The 23,657-nt window shown below is 37.9% G+C and overlaps 1 protein-coding gene across 1 annotated transcript in view; it reads right to left on the reverse strand.

Annotated features, from left to right (window-relative positions):
• The window catches only part of MICU2 (mitochondrial calcium uptake 2), a 132,455-nt gene that overhangs the window by 85,663 nt on the left and 23,135 nt on the right, over positions 1-23,657 (reverse strand). The window contains exon 2 of the mRNA XM_055317264.1: positions 9,992-10,136. Coding sequence (XP_055173239.1) covers positions 9,992-10,136 — 145 coding nt within the window. The remainder of the gene's footprint in view (positions 1-9,991; positions 10,137-23,657) is intronic.

The raw sequence follows: 23,657 nt of genomic DNA on the forward strand, positions 1-23,657 counted from the left end.
CTCACAAATATTATGGACATTAAACAACACACTCTTCAAATAACCGATGGGTCAAAGAAGCAATCACAAGGGAAATTACAAAATACCTTCAGAAGAATGGGAATAAAATCACAACATATTAAAACTTATTGGATACAGTAAAAAACATTGTCTACAGGGAAATTTACTGCTATAAATGTGTACATTAACAAAGAAGAAGATCTCAAATCAATTGTACACATTAAGAAGCTAGAGAAAAGTGCAAACCAAACTGTAAGCTGGCACAGGGAGAAAATAATAAAGATTTAAGTGGCGATAAACAAAACAGAACAGAATAACAGTAAAGAAAATCAACAAAACCAAAAATTAGTTCTTTGAAGAGCTCAACAAAATATAAATTTTTACCTAGTTTGATTATAATAAAAGAATAAAAGCTTAAGTTAAATTACTAAAATCAGAAATGAAAATGGGGACATTACTACTGATTTTACAGAAATAAAAAGAATTGAGAGAATACTATGAATAATTAATATGCCAAAAAATTGGATAACCTGGATGAAATGGGTGAATAACTAGAAATAATGAAATAAATGAGCAAAATGAACCCAGAAAAAATAGAAAATAAGAATATACTAAAACATGGAGATTAAATCAGTGATAAAGAAGTGTCCAACAAATAAAAGCCCAGGACCTGATGGCCTCACTAGTGAATTCTATCATTTTAAATTAAGAATTAACACCAATACTCTTCACACTCTTCCAAAAATTGAAGAGAAGGAAACAAGTCTAAACTCACCCTAAGAGACCACTATTACCCTGATGCCAAAAGTAAAGACATTAGAAGAAAACCATAGGCCAATACCCCTTGCAATACCCTTGTAAAAATTCTCAACAAAATACTAGCAAACAGAATTCAATAGCATGTTAAAAGGATTATATACCATGGCCAAAGGAGATTTATTCCTGGAATGCAAGGGATTCCTTCATATTTAAGATACGAAAACCAATCCATGTATTACATCACTTAATAGAATCAAAGGAAAAATCCCCACATGATCATTTCAATGAGTCTGAGAAGCACCTGACAAAATCCAACATCTTTTCATTATAAAAACACTCAATTTCCTAATGTACTAGGAAAAGAAGGGATGTTCTATAAAGGGCATATTTGTAAAATGAGAGAGAACTATATACTCAATGGTAAAGTCTTAAGAGTAAGATTAGGAAGAAGGAAAGGATGACCACCTGTTTTCACCAATCAGTTCAACAAGTGTCTATAAGTTCTCAACAGAGCAATTAGGCAAGAAAAAAGAATAAAGGGCATCCATTTAGAAAGGAGAAGTATAATTATTTCTAACAAGACATGATCTTGTATGTAGAAAATCTTAAATCACTAAACACCGTTAGAATAAATGAATTCATCAAAGTAACAGGATAAAATAATCAACACACAAAAATCTTGTATTTCTTTTTTTTTTTTAAATTTTTTTATTTTATTTATTTATCCATGATAGTCACAGAGAGAGAGAGGGGCAGAGACACAGGCAGAGGGAGAAGCAGGCTCCATGCACCGGGAGCCTGACGTGGGACTTGATCCTGGGTCTCCAGGATCGCGCCCTGGGCCAAAGGCAGGCGCCAAACCGCTGCGCCACTCAGGGATCCCAAAATCTTGTATTTCTATACACTAGCAATGAATAATCCAAAAAGGAAATTAAGAAAATTCCATTTGCAATAGTATCAAAAGGAATAAAATACTGAGGGGCCACTCCAGATTTCTTGTGGTAGTTGTTTGTATACCTTTTCCCATTTTTTTACTTTCACTTTTTTTGTTTGTTTTTGCATCTAAACTATCTCCCGTTAGCAGCAAACAGCAAATAGTTGGATCTTGTTTTTAAAGCTAGTGTGACCACATGAAAAGATGTTCATCACCACTTATCATGAGGGAAATGCAAATCAAAGCTACAATGAGATATCACCTCATACCTATAAGAATGGCTAAAATCTGTCAGAATGGCTAAAATCTCAAACACAAAAAACAACAAGTATTGGTGAGGATGTTGAGAAAAAGGAACCCTCTTGCACTGTTGGTGGGAACACAAACTAGTGCAGCCACTGTGGAAAATAGTATGGAGGTTCTACAAAAAGTTAAAAATAGAACTACCATATGATCCATCAATTACACTACTGAGTATTTACCCAAAGAATATAAAAACACTAATTCAAAGGGATACATGCACCCCTATGTTTATAGCAGCATTACTGACAATAGCCAAGATATGGAAGAAGCCCAGGTGTCCGTCAACTGCTGAATGGATAAAGAAGATGGTACACATACACACACACACACACACAGAATATTATTCAGCCATAGAAAAAAAATAAAATATTGCCATTTGTAATGATATGGATGGAGCTAGAAGTTTAACGCTAAATGAAATAAGTCAAAGAAAAACAAAATACCATTTGATTTCACTCATATGTGGAATTTAAGAAACAAATGAGCAAAGGGGAAAAAAAGAATGAGAGACAAATCAAGAAACAGATTCTTAATTTCAGAGAATAAACTGATAGTTATGAGAGGGGAGAGGTGTGAGGGGATGAGTTAAATAGGTGATAGGGATTAAGGAGGGCACTTGTGTGATAAGCACTGAGAAATGTATAGAATTGTGTAATCATTATATTGTACATCTGAAACTAATATAACACTGTTAACGAACTGGAATTAAAATAAAAACCTAAAAAAAATAAATGTAGTCTGACAACTTTGCCTTTTGATTGTACTGACTCGTACATTCACATTTGACAGTGGTACTGATATAGCTGAATTTGTATCTAGCATTTTACTTTTTGTTTTCTAGGTATGTTAGGCCTCTGCTTCTCAGGGAGGCACAGCTTTGGGTATGCCCACAATCACTGGGATGGTAATACTTTTGGCAGTTCTCCTGGTCTCTTTTCTTGACCATATCAAGATGTTAAACTCCATCCTCAGCTGACTGCTTTACTGTTTCCAAGAATGCTTGGGACATAGACACTGCTCTGGACAATAATAAAATCAAAATTGGGATCCCTGAAGGAATAGTTCCCATGATCAGTGTTTAATATTTGTTATGAACCCTCTAGTGCTCTTTCCAGCTATCTTTCATTCATTCTTTCGCAAACTAGACAGCTTACAGTTAAAGCCTGCTATCTTCATTGAACCTATCAATAATCTCCCAATTACCTTTCACCACAACCTCCACTTGTTTTTCAAAGCACCCTTAGGCTTGATCTTCTCTATGCTGTTTAAAACAATGTCAGTTTCTTTGCAAAGATATCAGAAGCTTTTTTTGCCACCTCTTTCTTTCCCCAGGCAAAATCTCTTAGCCAGGGCTCTGGAGCTGGGAGTAGGGCTCTCAGTGACACCACTATTCTAAGAGGTGGGTGGTAGTAATCTCTGATCTCAGAGTGGAAGCAAAGCCTTACGAGCTGGGAGAAGAGACATCAAGATTCCAATATTCTCAGTGGCATGGAGTCCATGCAGAGCCTCCATTCTATGAGTGAGGTTTGGGGGACAAGAAGAGAGCTCCCACCTTTCAATTGCACTTGCACAGAAATCAGCCTCTGCAAGTAACTGAAGGCAGGATGAGAAATGCTAGTGTCCTGCTCCCCTGGGACGTAACCTTCTGACTGGGAATTGGGGATAGAGAGAACCCTGTGTTCTTGGCTGCACTAGTCTGGAAGGGAATTTTGGCTTCGCCCCTGGAATGAGGAAGGGATTAGTCTTAGTTCAAACAGCACAGATTCTCACTTTTTATACTATTTTAGCAGATTTTCTTGAATATATGGTTCTTCATTTGCTGTATGACCTTAGGAATGTTTCCTGAGATTTTAAATGATATTTTAAAATATTTAATCGGTGTCAGTGGGATGCAGGTCCATGGAGCTCCTCATGCTGATATGATAGGAGTTGATCTTTTCAGTTTGTTCACTTTTAGTACTAAATAAGATACCATTGTACAAATATGGGACAATTTATCCATTCTCCAAATGAGGGATGTCTGGGTTGTTTCTTGCTTTTTTTTTTCTAATACTGCTGCTATAAAATATTCTTATACATATATCCCACTGTATGTACATGGGCAAGTATTCCTATTGGGTTGTACAGTACGTATACACAGAGGAATGGGATTTCTAGATCAAAAGTTATGCAAATGTTTAACTTTATAAGACAGTGCCAAAGTGTTTTCTAAAGTAGCTGTTTCAATTGGTACTTATACCCACTAGGGTATAAAAGTCTATATTGATCTAGATCCTCTACTACCTTTGTTAACAGAATTAACTGCTGCCAACCTACACTGTAAAAATTTGTATCTTACTGTTGTCACTAATAAAGGTAAATGTATGTTTATTGTTCTTGTATGTTTTCTCTTCTGTGAATGCTATTTATTTCTTTCATTTTTTGATTGGATTGTCTTTTTCTTATTGATCTGTATATATTCTGAGTATTAATTGTCAGTCACATATATTACACATAAATGTTACCAGTTTGTGGCTTGTCTTTTCAATTTCTCTAAGGCAAATAGAGCTGATAAACAGAAGTTCCAATTTTAATATAGTTGAATTTGTCAATCATTTATGTTAATGCTATTTGTGTCTTCTAAACAATTATTTATTTATTAAAATATTTATTTGAGAGTGAGAGAGAGCACACATGTGTGCATGAGGGTGGCACAGAGGGAGAGGGACCTGAGGGTCCACCCGAGCAGTGGACCTGCTCCTGCTGAGCAGAGAGCCAGATGTGGGATCACGACCTGAGCCAAAAGGTAGATGCTTAACTGACTGAGCCACCCAGATGCCTCTACTTTTTGTGTCTTATTTAAGAAATGTTTCTCTAACCCAAGGAAACAGATTTTTAAAATTATCTTTGAAAAATTTTTACTACCTGTCTTTTAATTGGTGTATTTAGATCTTTCATATCTAAAGTGATTTTTGATATAGTTGGGATTACTATCTACCATATTTGCAACTGTTTTCTATTTATTGTTCTTGCTTTTGTTACCTTTCCTTTTTTGTCTTTTTCTGCCTTCTCTGATTTTAACTGAGCATTTAGTACAATTTGATTCTCTCCTCTCATAGCATGCCAATTATGTTTCTTTAAATATTTTTTAGTGGTTTCCGCAAGGTTTGCAATATACATTTATAACCAAACTAAGTCTACTTTCAAGTAACACTATACTGCTTCATGGTAGTGCAGGTGCCTTATAGCAGAGTATCCTAAATTTCTTAATCCCATTCCTTCGAACACTGCTGTCATTCATTTCACTTATCTATAAGCTATAATCAATCATCCACTATGTTGCTGCTATTGTTATTTGAATAAACTGTCAGATCTGTTAAGAAAAAGAAATGATTTTCTTGTATCTTCATCTATTCCATTTCTAACTCTCTTATTTTCTTCATGTAGACCTGAGTTTTTGATCTATATCACTTTCCTTCTTTCAGAAGAACATAACATTTCTTTAGAGCAGGTCCACTGGTGACAAATTCCCTCAGTTTTTGTTTGAGAAATTCTTTACTTCTTTACTTTTGAAGGATAACGTCACTGGATACAGAACTCTAGGCTGGTGGATTTTTCTTTGAAAATTTTGTTCATTCTGATACTCTACGTCTTTTCATTGGAGCATTTAGTTCATTTAAATTCAGAGTGATTACTGATGAATATAAATTGAGTGCCATTATATTACCTGTAAAGTCGGTGTTCCTGTAGACTGTCTCTGTTCCTTTTGGTCTTTCTTTTCCGCTCAAGGGTCCCCTTTAGTATTTCTTGTAGAGCTGGTTCGGTGTCACAGACTCCTTTAGTTTTTGCTTGCCTTGAAAACTCTTTATCTCTCCTTTCATCCTGAATGACAGCCTTGCTGGATAGAGTATTCCTGGCTGCATATTTTTCCCATTCAGCACACTGAATATATCATGCCACTCCCTCTGGCTTCCAGGTCTCTGTGGACAGGTTTGCTGCTAATCTTATGTGTCTACCTTTGTAAGTTTGGACCTTTGTCCCTAGCTGATTTCAGAATTCTCTCTTTATCTCTGTATTTTGCAAGTTTCACTATCACATGTCTTGGTGTTGACCTGTTTTTATTGACTTTGAGAAGAGTTCTCTGTGCCTCGGACTTGAATGCCTGTTCCCTTCCCCAGGTTAGGTAGGTTCTCAGCCATAATTTGTTCAAACAGACCTTCTGCCTGCTTTTCCCCTCCTTTCTTCTGGGACTCCTATGATATGGAGTACACTGTCCAGGGCCTGGTGCTTCAGGAAGTATTTCTGGTGTATGCTGTGTACATTCTGCTGTTGTGTTTTGGCTGCTCTTTCCCACAGGCTGGTCCTCTGCTGAGTTCCTCCATGCTTGTAGTGTTGAGTGTTTGGACCTTTAAGCCATTGTGCTTGGGTTTGTTTAGGATAGGCCTGATAAGAAAGAAAAAAAAAAAAGCCCAATCCAAGAAAAGAGAAGGAACAAGCAAGCAAATAAACAAACAAGAAAGTATATGCCTGATTCCAAAGGAAAAGAAAAAGAAGGCAAGAGGGGAAAAAAAAAGCCTGATCCAAAAAACTACAAAAAGAAACAAGCCAACAAATGAACAAAAGAACTATAAGGCTAATGCCAGGGGAAAAATATATATTAAAAAAAATATGTGAATAAGGAAAGAGAGAGAGAGAGAGGAAGGGAGGAAGGAGTAGGGGGAGCTGAACTGAAACAGATCCTTTGGAGCAGTCTACAATCAGTAGTCTTGATGCAAGCAGAGGGCCTCTGTTGGTCTTCTGAGGGAGAGGCCTGCTGCACTGCCTCACAAGTAGACCTGCCCTTGTAAAGATTCCACCACCTCCCCTCCCTGGCCACTGCAGGGGGGTGGGGTTTTGTTTAAGTGACTCTAGGGGTTGTGTTTCTGTCTGAAGTCTAATTGTGCTGCTATTAGGAGTGGGGGTGCAGTGGGGACAGATGGGGTCAACCTGCCTTCTCAACCTGAGGAAAGGAACTTGTGGCTGCCGCTGTCCCAAGGCCCTCACAGAAAAGTGAATGATCTCCTCTTCTGTGTCCTAGGCTATCAGAACCCTGCCTTCAACCCATCTGTGCCTGGCGGTTGGCCCGCCCTCCACACCACTCTCTCCCTCCATCCCTGACTCTGCTCTGTGAGAAGGGTTTCCACTGTTCTGTAGTGCCATGACTTTTCTCTCTCCCAATTCATGTCTCTGAACCTCATATCTGTCACGTTCTTGCCCCAATTGTGCAAATTGTTTTCTTAATCCTCAGATTGATTTCCTAGTTGTTCAAAATAACTTGATGTTGGTTTAGCTGTGTTCCAGGGTCCCCCTACTACTCTGCCATCTTAGCTTCTCCCCCTATCCCAAAATTCTATTTTACTCTACTCTCTTCTTGCTTGCATGGTTTTGGAAAGGAAGTATAATTCTTTTTTTTTTTTTTTAATTTTTTTATTTATTTATGATAGGCACACAGTGAGAGAGAGAGAGGCAGAGACACAGGCAGAGGGAGAAGCAGGCTCCATGCACCAGGAGCCTGATGTGGGATTCGATCCCGGGTCTCCAGGATCGCGCCCTGGGCCAAAGGCAGGCGCTAAACCGCTGCACCACCCAGGGATCCCCGGAAGTATAATTCTTAACCTTGTTTCCCTTTAGGTAAAGGTTTTCTCCCTGACTTCTATTAAGATTTTCTTTCTGTCTTTGATTTTCCATAGTTTGAATGATATGCCTAAGTATAGGCTTTAAAAAAAAAATTATCCTGCTTAGGATTCTGTGAACTTCTTGAATTTGTAGCTTAGTGTTTACTAATAATTTTGGAAATTTCTCAGCATTAATTACTCTGAATATTTCTCCTGTTCTTTCCTCTTCTGGTATTGCTATTACATTCATGTTAAAATTTTTGAATTGTCCCACACTTTTTGGATGTTGTTTTTTTTTTTTTTCCAGTCTTTCTTCTTTTCAGTTTGGGGAGTCTTAATTAACATGTCTTCAAGCTCAATGATTATTTCCTTGGCCCAGAGCATTATTCTGATGAGCCCATCAAAGGCATTCTTCATTTCTATTATAGTGTTTTTTATTTCTACATTTCCTTTTGATTCTAAGGGTTTCCCCACCTCTGCTTACCTTGCCTATCTGTTATTACATGTTGTGTACTTTTTTCTATTAGAGCACTTAGTTATATATTAACCATGGTTATTTTAAATTCTGGTCTGCTAATTCCAAAATCTCTGCTATATTTTTATCTGGTTCTAATGCTTGCTTTGTCTCTTCAGACTGTCTTTTGCCTGTTAACATGTCAACTGAGTTTCCTGAGAATCAGACAGGATTTATTAGGTAAATATTACTTAGAGATAGATCTTAAGTGTGAGGTTCTATTTTATATGGATAAAACTAGGATGAATTTAATTTCTGCTACAGTTGTATGTGTGAGAGGCTTTTAAACACTTCTTCTGTTGTCCTTGTTTTTGTTTTCTCTGTTGTTTTCATTTCCTTAGAGACTCCTTCATATATAAGGTCTGAGGGTGCAGTTCTTCTGTGGTATTCTCCTTAGGACCCTTTGTGACGTGTGGTGACGTGTGCGGGGAGGCGAGGAGCTTTATAACCTTATGATTAGGTCTTGGTCTGTTAGCGAGCCAGTGTCCCTGAGTTGTGATATTCACTAGTGCTTTCTGTTTTTTGTTTTCCTCCATAAGTGAAACAGGAAAGCTAGAGGGGGCCAGAGTTGGATATTTCCATTCCCCTAGGTTGGTTAAACTTTGGTAAAAGTTCCCTGTCTGTGTAGCCCTTCACTAAGGAGAACAGAATGCTCCGGAAGTATTTTCAAAATGATTACTTTTCTCCTCTTCCCGAGGGAAGATTTTCCTTAGATCCTCACTGTGAGAACCTGGTGGGACTCCTCTAGGTAAAATTCACAAAAGTACACGGGACTCTCATGGTTGGGTCTTCACAAGTTTTTTATTCAAGTCATCTCTCAATATTGATAATGGTTCCCCAAGTCTTTGTAGTCTTTTTCAACTCAATTTATACTTGTTATTTCTTACTTTGGCCTAGCCCCTATCACCTGTCCCACCTACAGCTACCTATAGGGTAGTACTTCCAGCACCCCCGATAGGTGTCAGGAAGTCAAGAAGTTTTCAGAGAACACTTTTATAATAAAGGCACAGGGGATAGGGCCATATTTATTCTCTGCAAAGTAAAAGGGACCTGTATTCATTGTCACTAAATATGTTAACAGAATAATTAATTTATTTAGCATATTAGTTTTTGGTAGTATTGATGTTTTATATTGATAATGGTTCCCCAAAGTCTTTGTAGTCTTTTTCAACTCAATTTATACTTGTTATTGCATACTTTGGCCTAGCCCATATCACCTGTCCCACCTATAGCTACCTCCAGGGTAGTATTTCCAGCACCCCTGAGAGGTGTCAGGAAGTCAAGAAGCTTCCAGAGAACACCTTTATAATAAAGGCATAGAGGACAGGGCCATATTTATTCTCTGCAAAGTAAAAGGGATTAGGTTAGGTGATTAAGAATTTCTAACATCATGTGGAATAACTAAAAGTTGATGGTTTATGAAATAAAATTACATAATTATAGCTTCTGGATTTTGCTTCTTATTATATTTTTTGGGGTTCTCCCCAATTGCTTTAATCTGGTTTCATTCTTTGCCCAATTTAAAACATCAATACTACCAAAAACTAATATGCTAGATAATTTAATTATTCTGTTAACATATTTAGTGACATTAAAAACTTGTTTTTCTTTTGGTTCTTTAGAAAAACCCATGAACAAAACAAAATAACTATTTCTTAAATACATAAAAAGTTCAACTACACTTCTTTCATGAAGAATATAAAGTCTAAATAATAAGCAAATGCATGGTACAAAGAATTATACTTAAAATGAAAAAGAGCTGTTACCAATTCTGAAAAATAGAAGGTTTTTAGCCTTAAAGTTTGATTAAAAAAAAAAAGCTTAAAAAAAATCCAAAAAACAACTTACGTTCCACTTGCTCAAACATCACTGAAAAGAGGAAGTCTCGTGGTGTCATATAATATTCTCCTTTATGTTCTAGTGAAGAAAACTGCATGAAGCGCTGTTTACGAAGGGACAATTTTTCTCCCATCTCTCCAGAGTCAATATTTTCCTAAAAGAAAAAGAAATTGCAATTTAAGACTTTTTTTCAGTAGGATTCTCCAACTTAGCTACTTCTAGAATAATTATTTTTTTTTTATAAATTAATTTTATTGGTGTTCAATTTACCAACATACAGAATAACACCCAGTGCTCATCCCGTCAAGTGTACCCCTCAGTGCCCGTCACCCATTCACCCCCACCCCCCACCCTCCTCCCCCTCCACCACCCCTAGTTCATTTCCCAGAGTTAGAAGTCTTTATGTTCTGTCTCCCTTTCTGATATTTCTCACACATTTCTTCTCCCTTCCCTTATATTCCCTTTCGCTATTATTCATATTCCCCAAATGAATGAGAACATACACTGTTTGTCCTTCTCCGGTTACTGTGGCCAAGTTCAAAAAGGGTGTTGCCTGAGTTCTTCTCTGGGATTTTGATGGAATCTTGTCTCACATTTAGATCTTTCATCTATTTTGAGTTTATCTTTGTGTATGGTGCAAGAGAGTGGTTCAGTTTCATTCTTCTGCATGTGGATGTCCAATTTTCCCAGCACCATTTATTGAAGAGACTGTCTTTCTTCTAGTGGATCGTCTTTCCTCCTTTATCGTATATTAGTTGAGCATAAAGTTCAGGGTCCACTTCTGGGTTCTCTGTTCTGTTCCATTGATCTATATGTCTGTTTTTGTGCCAGTACCACACTGTCTTGATGAACACAGCTTTGTAGTACAACCTGAAATCTGGCATTGTGATGCCCCCAGATATGGTTTTCTTTTTTTAAAATTCCCCTGGCTGTTTGGGGTCTTTTCTGATTCCACACAAATCTTAAAATAATTTGTTCTAAGTCTCTGAAGAAAGTCCATGGAATTTTGATAGGGATTGCATTATACGTGTAAATTGCCCTGGGTAACATTGACATTTTCACAATATTAATTCTGCCAATCCATGAGCATGGAATATTTTTCCATCTCTTTGTGTCTTCCTCAATTTCTTTCAGAAGTGTTCTGTAGCTTTTAGGGTATATTTTGAGAACCATTTGAATGGTAAATGGTTCTCCAACCTTTTATTTTCAGGTTGTAGGTGTCCTTCTGTCTAAAATGAGTCTCTTGTAGACAGCAAATAGATGGGTCCTGTTTTTTTATCCAGTCTGAAACTCTGAGCCTTTTGATGGGGTCATTAAGCCCATTCACGTTCAGAGTTACTTGAACTTCTTCTTAAAGGGGAGTTTTAAGAGTCCCCCTTAAAATTTCTTGCAGAGCTGGTTTGGAGGTCACATATTCTTTCAGTTCCTGCCTGTCTTGGAAGCTCTTTATCTCTCCTTCCATTTTGAATGAGAGCCTTGCTGGATAAAGTATTCTTGGTTGCATGTTCTTCTCATTTAGGACCCTGAATATATCCTGCCAGCCCTTTCTGGCCTGCCAGGTCTCTGTGGAGAGGTCTGCTGTTACCCTAATATTCCTCCCCATGAAAGTCAGGGACTTCTTGTCTCTTGCTGCTTTAAGGATCTTCTCTTTATCTTTGGAATTTGCAAGCTTCACTATTAGATGTCGAGGTGTTGAACGGTTTTTATTGATTTTAGGGGGGGATCTCTCTATTTCCTGGATCTGAATGCCTGTTTCCCTTCCCAGATTGGGAAAGTTTTCAGCTAGGATTTGTTCAAATACATATTCTGGCCCTCTGTCCCTTTCGGCGCCCTCGGGAACCCCAATTAAACGTAGGTTTTTCTTCCTTAGAGTGTCATTTATTTGCCGTAATCTGTCTTCATGGTCCCTTAATTGATTGTCTCTTTTTTCCTCAGTTTCCCTCTTTGCCATTAACTTGTCTTCTATGTCACTCACTCGTTCTTCCACCTCGTTAACCCTCGTCGTTAGGACTTCTAGTTTGGATTGCATCTCATTCAATTGATTTTTAATTTCTGCCTGATTGGATCTAAATTCTGCAGTCATGAAGTCTCGTGAGGCCTTAATGCTTTTTTCTAGAGCCACCAGTAGCTGTATAATGGTGCTTCTGAATTGGCTTTCTGACATTGAAGTGTAATCCAGATTTTGTAACTCTGTGGGAGAGAGGGCTGTTTCTGATTCTTTCTTTTGAAGTGAGGTTTTCCTTCTAGTCATTTTGCTCAGTGCAGAGTGGCCAAAAACAAGTTGTATTGGAACACGGGGGAGTATCACTGGTCTCTCTAGCTGGTCTTCTGGGGGAGGGGCCTGCTGTGCTGGTTTTCAGGTGTTAGCACTTGGGGGAGCTGCTCTGCCCCTGCCTGCTGCAGGGCTCAGCGGGGGTTGTTTACCCCGTCAGGCCCCAGGAGGAACAGCCGCAGTTGCTATGGCAACTCTGGAAGCCTGGAGTCAGCCTCCGCAGGAACTACGGGGCTCGGGGCTCTCGGCTCTCCGTCCGCAGGGCCTGGAGGCTCCGGGGCGGGGCCGCTGATCTGCTCAGCTCGGGGCAGGAGCGTCTTCGCTGTCTCGGGCCCTCCCGGCCTCTGCCTGTCCCGGGGGAGGCCGGATCCTGGGCTGTGTCCCGGCGCCCTGTGCTCCGGGGCCTGCGCTGGTGGATTCGCGCTCCCGCCCCGCAGCCCCCTCCGCGGAGCCGCCGCCCGAGCCCCTCCGAGCTGCTCCGGTCGCCCGCCGTGCGCGCTGCAGCCCTTAGGGAGCTCGGAGCACTCTCCTGCGCTCGCAGGTGTCTGTTAGTGTCCCCGGGAGCCCGAGGGCATCCCCGCTCTCCTGGGTCCTGCTCCAACTCCCTGCGAGCCCCTTTCCCCCGGGAAGGTTGGTGCAGCTCCTGCTCCTCCGGGACGGGGCTCTCCTGTCCTGGGGACACTCGCCCCGGCCTCAGCCCGGCTCCTCGCGGGGCCCCTCCCCCTTGGAGGCCTTTTGTTTCTTTATTTCTTTTTCCCCGTCTTCCTACCTTGATAGAAGCGCGGACTCTTCTCACTGTAGCATTCCAGCTGGTCTCTCTTTACATCTCAGGCCGAATTCGTAAATTTTCAGGATGGTTTGAAGGTTATCTAGGTAATTTGGTGGGGACAGGTGACCTGGGGACCCTGCTCTTCCGCCATCTTGCCCCTCCTCTTAGAATAATTATTAAAGAGTAGCTTTCATGTTTAGGTCTAACAATCTCCACATTTTTAAATCATTCACTAATAAATACTTCCTTACTTGTCTACTTATCACTCTTTCAGGCATGAAGATAAAACAGTGAATGATCCTAACTTACAGAACTTTCATTCCAGAGTGGGGGAAATGACAATGAATACATGCAGAAAATAAGGTGAGATAATGGGAAGCGCCACAAAGAAATAACAAGCAGGATAAGAAAATCATAAGGAGTAGTTTTTAGATAGGATACTCAGGGGAGGTCTTTCTAAAGAGGTGATATTAAAGAGACCAAATGAGGTGCAGTTAGTGAGCTATGGGGCTCTCTGGAGGAAGAGCATCTGAAGCGAAAGGGAGACAGAACATAAAGACTCTGGGAAACGAACTAGGGGTGGTGGAAGGGGAGGAGGGCGGGGGGTGGGGGTGAATGGGTGACAGGCGCTGAGGGGGGCACTTGACAGGATGAGCACTGGACTGGGTGTTATTCTGTACGTTGGCAAATTGAACACCAATAAAAAATAAATTTATTATTTTAAAAAAAAGAGCATCTGAAGCAAGAGGTGAAGTAAGATCAAAGACCATGAGATTGGTGTATGTGCTTGTATGTGGTCCAAGGTATGCCTGATGTGTTCACGGAATAGTGTGGCAAAGATAAGATGAAAGAGAGAGGTAAGCAAGATACCAAATACAGCTGTGTTTTTCCACAAAGATAAAATATACCATGTCTGATAAATAGCTCTGCTTTTGGAAATATGTTTGCATTATGGGTGGAGAGTGCTAAAAGGACAAGAACTGGTAAAATACTGTCAGTGTAAGAGTCTATATAACAGAGGCAATGGCACCTACTTAGATCTTGACTCAAATGCTAATAGAGATGATACTGAAATCTTTATTGCTAACCTTTTGTTGAGCACTTACCATGTGCTAGGGACTATATAATAAAGCACTCTACATGATTTATTTAGCTAGTCTTCACAAATAACTGAACAGTTACTATAGCAGTATGGCAACTAAAGTAAATGGCACAGCTAGGATAAAAAACCAGGGTGTCCAACTCAAAGTGTGTTCAATTCCTTATCTATCACACTAACCTATCCATGGCTAGGCATTGTATCCTATGCAGACTGGAAGAAGACAACATGGCAATCAATATAGCAATTTTTTTTTAAGATTTTATTTATTTATTCATGAGAGACACAGAGACAGAAAAAGAGAGGCAGAGACACAGGCAGAGGGAGAAGCAGACCCCAGGGAGCCCGACGTGGGACTCGATCCCAGGTCTCCAGGACCAGGCCCTGGGCTGAAGGTGGTGCTAAACCCCTGAGCCACCGGGCTGCCCAATATAGTAATTTTTTTAAAAAAGATTTTATTATTTATTCATGAGAGATACAGGCAGAGACATAGGCAGAGGGAGAAGCAGGCTCCCCACAGGGAGCCTGATGTGGGACTTGATCCCAGGACCCTAGGATCATGCCCTGAGCCAAAGGCAGATGCTCAACTGCTAAGTCACCCGTGTGTCCCTCAATATAGCAATCTTGACACAGAAAGAAAGTATTATTTGTGAAATTCAAAAGCATACTCTTACCTTGGATTGCTTTCCTTAAAGCACTGTTTTGACCTGGACCACAACATCCTTCCTGAACACACATCACTTCCTTTTCACACTTACTACTGAAACTATTATTTACCCTGACACACAGTGACATTTACTGACTAGAACTGAAATGGGGTGCGGGGGGGGGGGAGGGGATGTGAATTCTAGTTGCTTAAACCTCTAAAAATTCAAAGCTAACAAAATTCAAAGTTAATAGCTCCTTTTTTGGCTATCTCAGTTTTCTGACAAGTATTAATTCTCTCTCATTTTGACAATTGCTTTCCTTGAGCAGTTAGCTTTATATCTCTTTTATGTTCTACACAGTGTATACCAGAATACTGGACATATATAGACTACTCAATAATACCAGAGTGAACTGAACCCCTATCTTCTTCAGAAATTGTCTATTCATGTCTTTCCTTTTCTTTCCCCCTAAATTACTACTATAAAAATGACTCACGAGACATGTTTTAATTACATGAGTCCATACTTTTATCATGAGCCAGAAAACTGAATTTTATTAATACTCTGAACATTTTACATATGAGGCAGATATAGTAACAGATATATTATTTTATTTAACAAACTGATACTGAGTATGTGTAGGAAAACAGTGGTAAACAAGATAAATATCAATTCCTATCAGAATACACTAAGTGCTTCAGTAGGGAAATTACAGAAAGTGTACAACTGAGACAGGGAAGAGAGGGTGTAAGAGTCTTCTCAGTAAATGTCACAGCATTGTCAAAGTCCCATATATGAGACAAAATATAGCATATTAGAAGAACTGAAAGAAGAGCATATACACTATTAGCTTAGAGAACACTTCTATTTATTATACTAAAGTTAATACATAGTCTATCAAAAGGTTAACAAAAGTAACTAATCCACATGGAAATACAGTATATTTCCAAGCCCTTAAACAAATGCTGTCTTTCTTTCTTTATACTTTCTAATATCTAAGTTGTTCCTGACTAATTAAAAGAGTACCTTTTTACCCAACTCAATCCTTTTTGTATACATAAACTCTTCAAATTTCAACCAACTTAAAGGAGTCAATTACTCATTTATTCTCCTCTTCAAATGGTCTCATAACAGGACAGACGATTAACTCTGCCTCTCTTGGTTTTCATGTTATCCTCCATCTTGTAGCAGTTCTACTCTTAGTATATTGAAAATGACCAAGAAGTAAAAACACAGGTTTAACCTCCCACTCTTTTATAGCAGGACACGAAAACTATTTTCAAACAAATTCTATTTTTTTTCCTTCTTTAGATTTTTAGAATCTAAAAATCCTAGCTCATTGTTACCCTTTTCCATATGCCTGTGTATCTATAACTTGTACAAGCATAACATTTCTGAAGAGTCTTGAGAGGAATCAATTATTCTGGGAAGTACCATTTTAAATAACGGTTGGTTGGGTGGTCATCTCTTCCAATTTTGATTAAATATCCTCTCCAGTGAACAAAAAAAAGTAGAGGGGGTAAAACCAAAATTTCCTTTCAAGGGTTTATTTCTGAGCTTAAAGTTGTCATGTGAATTACAAGTCATGAATTTAGAAGGTCACTTATAAACAAATGACCTCCAAATTTGTCCTATCACCATGAGTCTACTGGTAGATGGCTGATATGCATATCAACCATCTAACAACCCCTACCAACATTCTCACAATTCAATCTGGTATTGTGGCCTTTAATTCCTGCTACTTCATGATATAAACAAACCTATTCTCCTACCCCTCAAATCTTTTAACTCCCACGCCAACACTAATAATGGCTTTCTTTTTGTTAATCCTTTCTATTACATCTCATACTCTGCTTATTGAGTACCCAGCCACCACCTGGAGGTCACCACCACTGCAGATTCTAATCCTACTACTTTTCTTATGGAATATAAAGTGGAAGCCCCCAAAGTACAATCTCTTACTACTGGTCTTTCCCTGCATCCTAATCCACCCTTCAAGTAAATACTTATGAGAATCTACTAACTTGATAACACTCTAGGAAGAGACAGAACATGTATGAAGGAGGCAATTGTACAGTAGTATACCCTAATAAAAGCTTATGTTAATTAAACATGTAGTATATGAAGGCAAGATGCTAACATCTTTATTTACATGGTCTCACTCAACCTTCACAATACCCCTGAGGATGGACACCATCTTTAATCAACCTCATTTTACAAAAGAGGAAACCAAACCTTGTCAGGGTTTATCAGCTTGCCTAGATTTGCACGGCAAGTAAGCTGACAGCACAGGTGGTATGACAACAACCCCAGTCTTAACCACTATCCTAAACTAGCTTTTCTAAGAATTACATAAATTAGGAAAACAAGGCAGTGTGGTTAATGACAGCTGAGGTAATTCATGAAAACAGTGGGATTTAAGCTAGAGAAAAAAAAAATAACTACAACAAGAATTAGCCATCTTTTAGATCTGGACTATTGTCCATTTCCTAAATGATATGTATTACTGCTCCTGTTCAATCAAACTTAAAAAGTAAGTAGGATTTCTAATATGTTTCTTTGCTATAATAAGTTTATGTAGGGTGGGGAAAAAAGTATTGTTTTAAAGCTACAGCTTTTGTAATTCAGAGTTAATGAACCAAGAAATTAGTTTCATTTAGGTTACCTTTATCATACAATAGTTGAAGTTAAGTTTATTTATTTTTAAAATAAAGTCTACACCCAAGATAGGCTCAAACTCATGACCCCAAGATCAAGAGTTGCATGCTCCTCTGACCAAGTCAACAAGGTGCCCGAGTAGTTGAATGTTAAAAGTACATTTTAAAGGACCACTAGTATAATTGATGTGCATTATATATTTATGCTTACTTCATAGAATTTAGATAATTTACCATTTTTTTATTGAAGTATAAGCATGACACATAATGTTACATTTGCCATTTTTAATATTTTACTTACCTATAAGGCCTATTCCAGCCTTACTTCATTTGTATAATCATTCTGATCAAAACTCAGGCTTATTGGATGGATTTAATTCTCCTTCCTCTCCAAGCCTTTCTTTCATCTCTGTGCTTTTCCTACTCATATGCTTGCACACTCTCTCTTTTCTCACCACCCCTTCCTTTCTCTTCCCTTGTATGTTTTCAGCGGCTTTATCATTTTTAAAGATTTTACCTTAAGTAACCTCTATACACAATGTGGAGCTCAAAGTTACAACCTTGTGATCAAAAACTGCATGCTCTACTGACTGAACCAGCCAGGTGCTCCAAAAACAGGAGTTTTCAGTGGGCTTATTAAAAATAATTGGTTGCTGTTTTCAGCTTGTAGTATTTTTGTTTGAAACTATTTGAACTATTATTGCTATTGTTATTGATATTGTTGCAGGTACTCATTCCTTTTAATCTTCACTCATTTCCTTTAGTCTCTTTCTCACTTTGGCAGATATGTGGCTCATCTGTGGGAGACTGGGCTTGGCAAACTAAAGGCAAACAGTGGCTTGTAGACTTTGGTAAGTGTAGTTAAAATATCAGTTTGGATGGAGAGGATGAGGAGGAATAATAAAGTTCAAAATATTAAAGTTATATTTGAGAGTAACAATATATAAGGAAATCCTAGCTTATTAGTATTGCTACATATCTGGCAGTGAAAAGTTCATTAATTTATTTTCAAACATTTAAGAATCTCTTTTTTAAAAATTTAATTTCAAGTGTATTATTAGTTTCAGGGGCAGAATTCAGTGATTTATCATTTGCATACAACACCCAGTTGTCATTACATCAAGAGCCCTCCTTTTTAAGAACCTCTTATGTGTCACTGTTCCATAGATATATGATGGTACTATGAGGTCTTCCCTTAAGGAGTCTACAAAGGGGAGTGTAAGACAGCAAATAAATAGTTAAGAGCACTGTCTCTGAGGTCAAACTGTCTGGGATTCAAATTCTAGTACTGTCACTTACTAGGTATGTGATCTTGGACCAATTACCTCTATGTGCTTCATCTGACTGATACGGAAAATGTGAAAACTGGAATCAAACTGCTCAATAAATCCCAGCTCTATCACTTGGCCAAGTTATATTACTGTTCTCCTTTACTTAACCTTAATCCAGAAAATGGAGAAAATAGTAGTATTTACCTCTAAGGGCCTTTTATTTATTTTGTATTCATTAAAAAAAGTTAAGTATAATTAACATACAATGTTGTATTAGTTTCAGGTATACAGCATATTGATTCAGCAATTCTGTATATTAATCAATGCTTACCATGATAAATGCAGTCACTATCTGTCACCATATAAACAGCTTAACAATAACCCACAACCCTCGGACCAACTTCTGTCACCATATAAGTTATTAACATTATTACAGTATGCTGACATATAGGTTTGGAGGACTTCAGAATGTCAAGAGAAATGTGACTGCTTTTTCCTAGGGCTAAATCAATTCCTTTCAAAGATAAAAGTATTATAAGGCAACCCATAATAAGTTATAAATGTTAGAGAAGGGAGATCCAAATAGCCTGACAGTGATATAGGAGAGAAAAATAATATAAAACAGACATGGCTGCAATAGTTTGGACCAATCACTGTTAAACCACCAATCAGTGGCCTCTAGGTCTATTTTTGGTGATGATCTTCAGGCATCGAGAAACTGCTAATTATATAGGGAATGTTCTGTTAAAAATGTATGAAAATATGTAACATAGTTTAACTGTTCTTAATGCATGTTTGGCATAAAAAGGATGTTTAAATACTTACAAGGGTAATTTTTGTCATCTGGAAGATTCACTCACATGCACACTCCTAAGATGCTATATAAATTCAGCATTACTGCCTGATCTACTATATATCCAAACTACTTTGTAGAATGCATGTTATATATCATGACTATGTTTATACAAACCGAAAATGATTAGAATTGTGACTGAAAAAGAATATCTTTCAGAAAAACATAACTAGACATAGTTTGGATTTGTCATAAATACTATTACATGTCAAATAAAATTAGATAACAGGATGTAAGTCTTTTCATCTTTCCAATATTGTTAACATACACCTTTAAAAGAACTTACCACTAGTGTATTCTTAGTGATAATGAGGTATCACTTACAGGAAAAGCATCTATAAATAGCATTTCAGTACGCTGACGTATAGGTTTGGAGGATTTCAGGATGTCAAGAGAACTGTGACTGCTTTTTCTTAGGGCTAAATCAATTCCTTTCAAAGATAAAAAGTATTATAAGGCAACCCATAATTTTAAACAATTTATTTAGGATATAAATGTCAGCATAAATATCAATATTCACGTCTAAAATCCTTCTAAGTACTGAAGGCTATTTCCAGGATCTGGAGAGTATATGAGCACCAGAAAGAATCTACTACATAAACAAGTGTTCTCTTTTTTCCTTTGGATTTTTGATTTTGAATCTTAAATCAATAAAGTGATCCACTTGAAAATAAAATCTGGGAAGATCCTTTCAACTCTACTAGTTTCCTCTAAAAAGGGGGCTATAAGTTACCTTCTTGAGAGAGTTAACTCTTAATAAAATCAAAGGGTCATTAAAAAGCAAAACAAAAATGAAACCTCCCAAAATGATGAGGAAGGGGTAAATCAAAGTTCTTAAAACCTCCCCTACAACACAACAACAAAAAACAAAAGAAGTCCAGTCATACTGATGCTAGCTCCTAACCTCCTACTTTAAACTGGTCCTAGAAGGATCTTTTGATAATCTGGATCAAACTAGAAAGACAACACTAAGACTGAAAACTAGTTTCTTCTTCTAAAGAGCGCCATGTAGGGGAATGAGAGATTGAAATCCTGAAATTCCTCACCGATTAGGGCCACCCTGTAGAACTGTGTGCACTACACAAATCTAAGGGGGCGCCACTCACTTGAGTCACCATGAGGTTGTTCAGCAAATGACAGCAAAGTACACTGAGGAAGGGGTATGCTTTTCTAACTGTACAAAGTTACCACATGAGATGTGGCAGTGCTGTCACTGATGTGTCTCTGCTTGAAGGGACTATACAGGCCAGAGAAAAGTACAGGATGTCCCATAGGAAGATCCTGTCACTCCGTGTTCACTAGAGGCCCAACAGTTGCCCTTTTTCCCTCCTGTGTTTTATCAAAGGTGGGCCAGCATCACTAAGGTGGCTTGGTTGGGCAGAGGGAAATACTGTATTTGTGACCACAGATCCCTTAGGCAGCTAAATGACTGAATAGTTGATATAACTATTAACATCCTGCTTTTTAGCTAATATTCTAATAAGAAGATAAAAAAGATGCTCAGATCAGGATGGAAAGCTGTGAAAGATACACATTCACATTATTTTTGGCAAACAACATATTTGCCAAGAACATGTGTTTAAAACCTAGTGTTGGGCCTATGCAAATTCTGTGGGGAAAAATGAAGATGAGCAATAAGAAACAATGAACAATGAAAATCACATTCTGAAAGAAAACATGAAAAAGTTACAGGAAATGAAAGTGGCAACTTTACAACATCAGAGAGCAAAGATAAGATGCAAGATAATAGAAATAAATACCTGAAAAGGGAGTTGGTCTAGCTAAATAAGAGAAATAGGAGGAGAACACCATTACAAACATTAAAATACTTTAAGAAACAGAAAAGATTAGAATCAACCTTGCAGAAAATGTATGGATGGTGTGATAGGAAAAAAAAAATCACACAGAAGGCAAAGAAAAGCAATCAGGGGAAGAATATCCATATGTGTGACAGACATGAAGGACTCAACATATTAATAACTGCTCTGCTCCAGGAAGAGAAAGAGCAAATCTAACATCAATTTCCAAAATATAGTAGAAAAAAAAAAAACTTTACTGAAATGAAGACTTGAATTTGCTACTCTGTTTGCCACTGTCCTATATGTATGTACTTTGGGTTTGAATAATCCTAGAAGACCTCAAGGGACACTGATCAGTTTTAATCTCTTTCAGAAAACCTAAATAAGGTAAATGTTAGAAAATCTAAATAAGGTTAAAACCACAATGCCCCTATTGCTGGATATCTTAAAAACTGCCTTCTAAGGACTTAATAAAGAGAAAGAGCACCATAAGAGATAAGTCATTTATTTCTAAGGTTATTCTTAAAAGACATGTATCACTTACATATTATGTGGGGGAAATGAAAGCAATGCAAAGGGGACAGCACACTGAAGCTACTCAACCCACAGGGCTGGACAGAACTTTTTTGCCTCTCCTCATCTCAACTTATTTACTGCAGTTCAAGAGAACTTTTCCACTAGGAATGAATTAAACACTAATCTTAACCTTTATCTGAATAATGAGATTTCATAAGAAACTTCTACAAATCTACTCTGTTGGCCAATGTATACTGTTACACATAAATAATCAATGGACTGGCATGAGGGAAGCAGCTGCCAGAGGAACGAGCTCTCCAGAAAGAAGAGTATAGAATGCAGTGGTGGAGATCAAAGGGCTGCCGAGGGCCTGTTGGTGGCTCTCTGTTACCCGAAACCCACCAGAGACTGAATTTAGAGTCTTGGTAGGTGGAAAGTGATGGCGGTGGGGATGAATTCCAATTACCACAACTATTTGCTTCTCAAACCTGCATCTACAGCTAAATACATGAGAAAGGAGGGGCAGAAGAAATGCTGGGACTTGGGGCTATACTGAACACGTGAGAACCATCCACATGGTTCTGGTTATATATAAAATGCTCCATGGATTTCAAGGATTACTTGTAATGCAGGAAAAAATGTGACAAAGGAATTAAGAGCAATGAGTGATGTGAACTGGATAAAAGAGATCTTTGAAAGCTGATGACTTCTGTTAAAACATTTCCCTAGTTTATTGCCTTTAAAGCAACAGGTGCTTCACCATTCTGTCTCTACTTTTTATCCATGAAGTGACAAATCTGAAAAAGTTAGTTCTCTGTTCTTTGTTGGACATTCTTTGATTTCTGCATTCTCAGGAAGAAAGTGAGAAAGAGATTTCCTTGCAATGCTTTTAATATATACAATATACTTTACAATGCATTAGATAAAATGTAGTAAAACAATATTCATTTGGGACCTTTATTTTGGAATTTGTAATAATCTGTAAACAATGTAATTGCTTTATTGTTTTTGAACTTTCTGTGGTGCAATTGAAAAGACTAATCTTTTCTTCGTAAAGAAAACTTTACAATTGGAAAATTTCAGTCATTAGAACTTTCCCATTTCGTTCTGAATTGGGGAGATTTTTTTTTGTACCTGAAACAAAGTAGTGCCAGACTAAATTAGAAATATTCACTGCATAAGCTACATTTTACAATAAACTCTACAAATTCACAGAGTATTAGCTGAGGAGACAAAAGTCCCTCCTGGGAGACCTGGAAGCTCTGGGAACTACTTTGGGTGGCTACTGAACATTGTCTGATCTAGTGACGGCCTTGTCTAGACTGTCCCACAGACTGAAAAACAGTTAATGTGATTTTTCTTAGATAAGCATGGTAATGAAATGGCACATGCTTATATATATATTAATTTTTTAAAAACCCACAGAATTCTGTGTAGAGAACTAGCCACTGTCAGGAGATGCTGAAAAGTAAAAAAATAAGCATCTTCTCTTCTAGTAACGGCTTTCTCTTTCCTGATAAGGTCAATGAGCAGAATATTAACTTTCCCTTCCTTCATAATTACCTTGCAGGAGGTATATAACAACTACGTAAGTTTTTGTTTATGTTCTTAATGAAAAGTTTAAATTAGGCTTCATGTGATTAAAAAAAAAAGACTAGAAATCTCAACTTAAAACTTCTATCCCCTCCTAAAGTTTCAACAATATCATTCATCGCAACCATAACTAAAAATGTTTTTCTAAGGAAGTGCAGAGTTACTTCAGCTTATTACCCACCTCACTGCCCCTACCCCC

Source organism: Nyctereutes procyonoides, unplaced genomic scaffold, assembly GCF_905146905.1.
Source record: "Nyctereutes procyonoides isolate TBG_1078 unplaced genomic scaffold, NYPRO_anot_genome, whole genome shotgun sequence".
Classification (NCBI taxonomy): domain Eukaryota; kingdom Metazoa; phylum Chordata; class Mammalia; order Carnivora; family Canidae; genus Nyctereutes; species Nyctereutes procyonoides.